At 36.4% G+C, this 4,059-nt stretch overlaps 1 protein-coding gene across 1 annotated transcript in view; it reads right to left on the bottom strand.

The window, feature by feature from the left end:
- The window catches only part of slc37a2 (solute carrier family 37 member 2), a gene marked incomplete in the record, with an annotated part of 19,361 nt that overhangs the window by 10,389 nt on the left and 4,913 nt on the right, over positions 1-4,059 (bottom strand). The window contains 1 exon segment of the mRNA XM_014026266.1: positions 2,535-2,611. Coding sequence (XP_013881720.1) covers positions 2,535-2,611 — 77 coding nt within the window.

Here is a 4,059-nt window from a genome sequence, read left to right as displayed (position 1 = left end):
GTTGTGTGAATAGAGAACTTCAATCCCCAAAAACATTCAAGGACTTTCAAGGACAAGTGTAATTTTTGGCTATTTTCACAAACTTTCCAGGGCCTTGAAATATATATTTTTTTAAATTTACAAACTCACAAGGATTTCAAGGACCCATGGGAACCCTGAACAAATGAATCAACGTAGTATCATAATTATTACGTTTGGTCATTTTATTATTATGCTCTTGTCTAACGAAGTTTGCATACGGGATCACAAGTTTCTGCAACTGTTACAAGCTAAAAGGTTTGAAAACCACAAACTAAAAAATAAGCCCCCTCACTCATTACTTGCTGGGGGGTTCAGATTTTTTTTTTTTTTTTGGGTTTCTGAAATCAAAGCGTGTCTTGAGACTTTTGACTCACTCTGTACGTCCAACAATTACTTTGAGAGCTTTGTTAAAGCACTGTTTGTGGATCTTGGGATTTTTTGTTAACAGACAGACAGACGGGCAATTACAGTGGTACCTTGACTTAATTGTGTTCTAACTAACAAGCAGTCTCTMAGATWTATTTTTGCTTTGAGTTGAGAGCTAAAATTTGGGTTACGAGCGAACTTCACACATCCCACCGCTAGATGGCGCCATGAACGCAGGAGTGAACACCGCAAAATGTGTTCACTGTCTCAGTTAGCTTTAAGCAGTTAGCTCGCGGTTAAAGCATTTGTGTTCCACTCGCAGTTATTTTTTATAAAATTTCACGAACCAGCTTTTGCCAACTATGGGACCAAAAAAGGTGAGAGCAAAGGATGGCGCTGAGAAAAAGAAGCAGATGATGTGCATTGAACTGAAGAAAGAAATTAGTGAAAAACACGAGAAAGGTGTGCGTGTAGTCGACTTAGCAAAGCAGTACGAGTGCAGCACTTCTACAGTCTGCACCATATTGAAGCTGTACCTTTTACAGTGTACTTAATAAAACTACTGTAGTTCACTGCAGAAAATACATTCTGTTTTGTATTTTTATTAATTTTTTTGTTATTCATAATGATTTTACAGATATAAAAACATGTAACAAAAAATAGCAGTGTTTTTTTGGGGGTCCGGAACAGATTAAGGGCATTTCAATTTATTTCTATGGGGAACACTGATTTGACATAAAAGTAATTTGAGTTAAGAGCTACATGTCAGAATGAATTAAACTTGTAACTCAAGGCACCACTGTACGGAAGAGGATTAGGGCCAATGAAAAAATAAAAAAGTAATTCTGACTTTTTTTCTCAAATTGTGAGAAAAAAAGTCAGAATTCTAACTGTTATGGCAATATTTATTTAACAAAGACAGAAATACGTGGTCCAAGAATGAAGGTACTCCGTGAGATGATCAGCTGAGTTTTATTGCAACAACAGGAAACACAGAGAACAACCTGCCCTGTCTCTGTGCCTCTGCTTCTCTCTGTCACTCCACTCCACACCACTCACTGTGTCTCCAGAGGCCTCATATATATATTAACAAACACCATTATGTCATCTTAGCAAGATTTGATACAAGGTCAATGGAAAACACAARDATAAACACAAGTGATATCTAAGAATGACTGTTGTTAGCAAATCTTGTTCTGACTTTAATCATTCTGTCTGCAGATGAACGGCATGTCATGAAAGCCTAGGTCATTAAAGGATGTCATGAATTACTTGCTTAAACATAAAAGTATTAGTTCCATTWCATCTCCCCCATCTGATCATTAAATCACCAATTAAATGATCAATAAAACAAAAAAAAACTCTAATGTATTTAAAAAAACATGTCAACATAAACCTAAGTATATGTACTTTTCTGAAATCCCAACCACAGTAATTCAATTTTAATCTCAGAATTGTGAGAAAAAAGTCAGAATTCCTTTATTTATTTTTTCAGTGGCCCTGATCCTCTTCCATACCACTGTGCATGATTGGCTTGCCTTTTATAACGGCAGGCGATAAAAGAAAAATTGCTCAGGGTACTTATTTAGCACAGCACATGAAGAACTCCTCTAAAGTGCCAATCAAAGGGAGAGCAAAAAAAAAGTTCAGCTCGCTCCGGCTTTAAACAAAGAATTTTACTGATAAACATTTCGTCCCTCAGGCTGATCTCAACATGAGTAATAACTTWTCTTAAAATTTAAAGCTTTAATCTCCCTACAGAAACGGATTTCTTCRTAACAAAAAAGAAGTTCTGTTGTAGTTATTTTGGCTTCTCTGTTTCCTCGACTGGCAGGTGTTTGGATTTATACTGAAAGCAAAAATCAAAACAGGAAACTGTCACTAAGCAGCTTAAACTCATGTTAACCKGTCGTGATTCTTCTGTCACCTGACTTCTGAGAAGCTCTTACTTTGGTTGGGAGAGACTTGTTTTGTTTGGATAATTAGTCACTATGGTGATTGAACAAAAAAAAACCCCAGTTGGACCAGTTTATCAAACTCTACCATGAGATGTTTGGCTCCATGAAGCTGTTTTGAGTRGAGCGTAAAAGCGTGACGGATAGAATGGGTCTACAGACTCAGAAGGACTGCGCCCCCGCAATACTCACTTCCCCTTTCCAAACCAGTTCCCGACACAAGCCACCACAGCTGGCCACCCAGTGGTCTGCATGAGTCCGTTCATGACCTGCAGGGTGAAGCAGAGAGGGAAATGCTGGGCTGCATTTACTGAAAACTAAACATATACTGAAGAGCGAGGGGGGAGGGGGCAGGATTCTCACATTAAAACCTACAAAAATAACTCCGGCATGAAGGTTCAGTCACATGACGCAGCTGTGAGTCATGTGACGAGTGAGTCGAGCCTCAGTGAAGACAAGATCTTACTGAATCAGAACGTTTAGTGAAATTAGCTGTTAGGAAGTGAAAAGCTTGTTGAAATAACAGTAAATATAATAAATACATTGTTTTTCCAGTTTTTATACATGAATATATAACATGAGTTACATAATTCTGGTTAAAAACGTTCATTAGAACAATGGTTTGGTTTCTTATCTGCAGTTCCTCCTTCGGGGAGTCATGTGTTTGTGTGAAACTCGTCTGACGCCTCAAAGCTACAAAATAACTTTTTAATAACGAGCTGACAGAAAACTGAACGTTTTTATATTCAGCACAATATCTGGACTTTTAACTGACTTTCTTTTCAAAGTCGATGGGAGAAAATAAATTGTTAGTGATCTTAGGTAAAAATGCTGAAATATGTTGCTGCTGTTTGTAAAAAATAAAAAGGTTTGTGAAAAGGGATTAAATAATTTTGTCGCTATCTGTTATTTAGGTGTTTTACCAAAAACTACATAAAATGTTTGTTGTTGCAAAGTGAAGACATGAGTTTGCAACTTTTATATCACTAAAAATATCTTCTGGTTTCACACAAAGCATAAAAGGTCATAAGTTGTTTTGTTTTGTTTTTTTTGCTGAAAGTTTAGGAGTTTAATGGTTGAAGTAGCTGCATTTTAAACATATCTCTCAGTTTATGCACCTCTGGTCTGGTTTAGTGGGTGCAAAGGTACAAACACAAAGCAGTGAAACTAAACATGCTCACAGTTCAGGCAACATTTCTGCAGAGCTGTCTGCTGTTTTGCTTTAGTCAGCATGAAACGACTCATCTGATTCCTGCTTCCTTTTTCTTTTTCCAAAACAGATAGATGATATTTGATGATTCAAAGTTTCCGAACTAAAGTACATTTAAAGGCACAATTTGTTTCTAAACATCAACAGAAAAAGCTGCAACTCTGTTGCAACAAGGAGGTGTCAATAAAGTTATAGATCATCATGAAATAATTAGATTCTTAAAAAATAAAACATTCATTTATTTCATTTCAAGGCCCAAGTTTGATGTTTGCAGTAGGGCTGTGTATTGGCAAGAATTTGGTGATACGATACATAACATGACTGAGGGGTCACGATACGATATATCACGATTTATTGCGATACTGTAAGCGAGGCGATATATAGTGATTTTTTTGTCCAAAAATTCTATTAAATAAAAACCTTTTACTGAAGAAAAAAAAAAAAACCAAAATTCATTGTCTCAGAAAATTCTAATATTACATAGACGTACATTTAGCTGTGTTCTGC

Source organism: Austrofundulus limnaeus, unplaced genomic scaffold (genome assembly GCF_001266775.1).
Source record: "Austrofundulus limnaeus strain Quisiro unplaced genomic scaffold, Austrofundulus_limnaeus-1.0 Scaffold538, whole genome shotgun sequence".
NCBI classification, from domain to species: Eukaryota; Metazoa; Chordata; class Actinopteri; order Cyprinodontiformes; family Rivulidae; genus Austrofundulus; species Austrofundulus limnaeus.
This window is presented reverse-complemented; position numbering and strand designations above follow the sequence as displayed.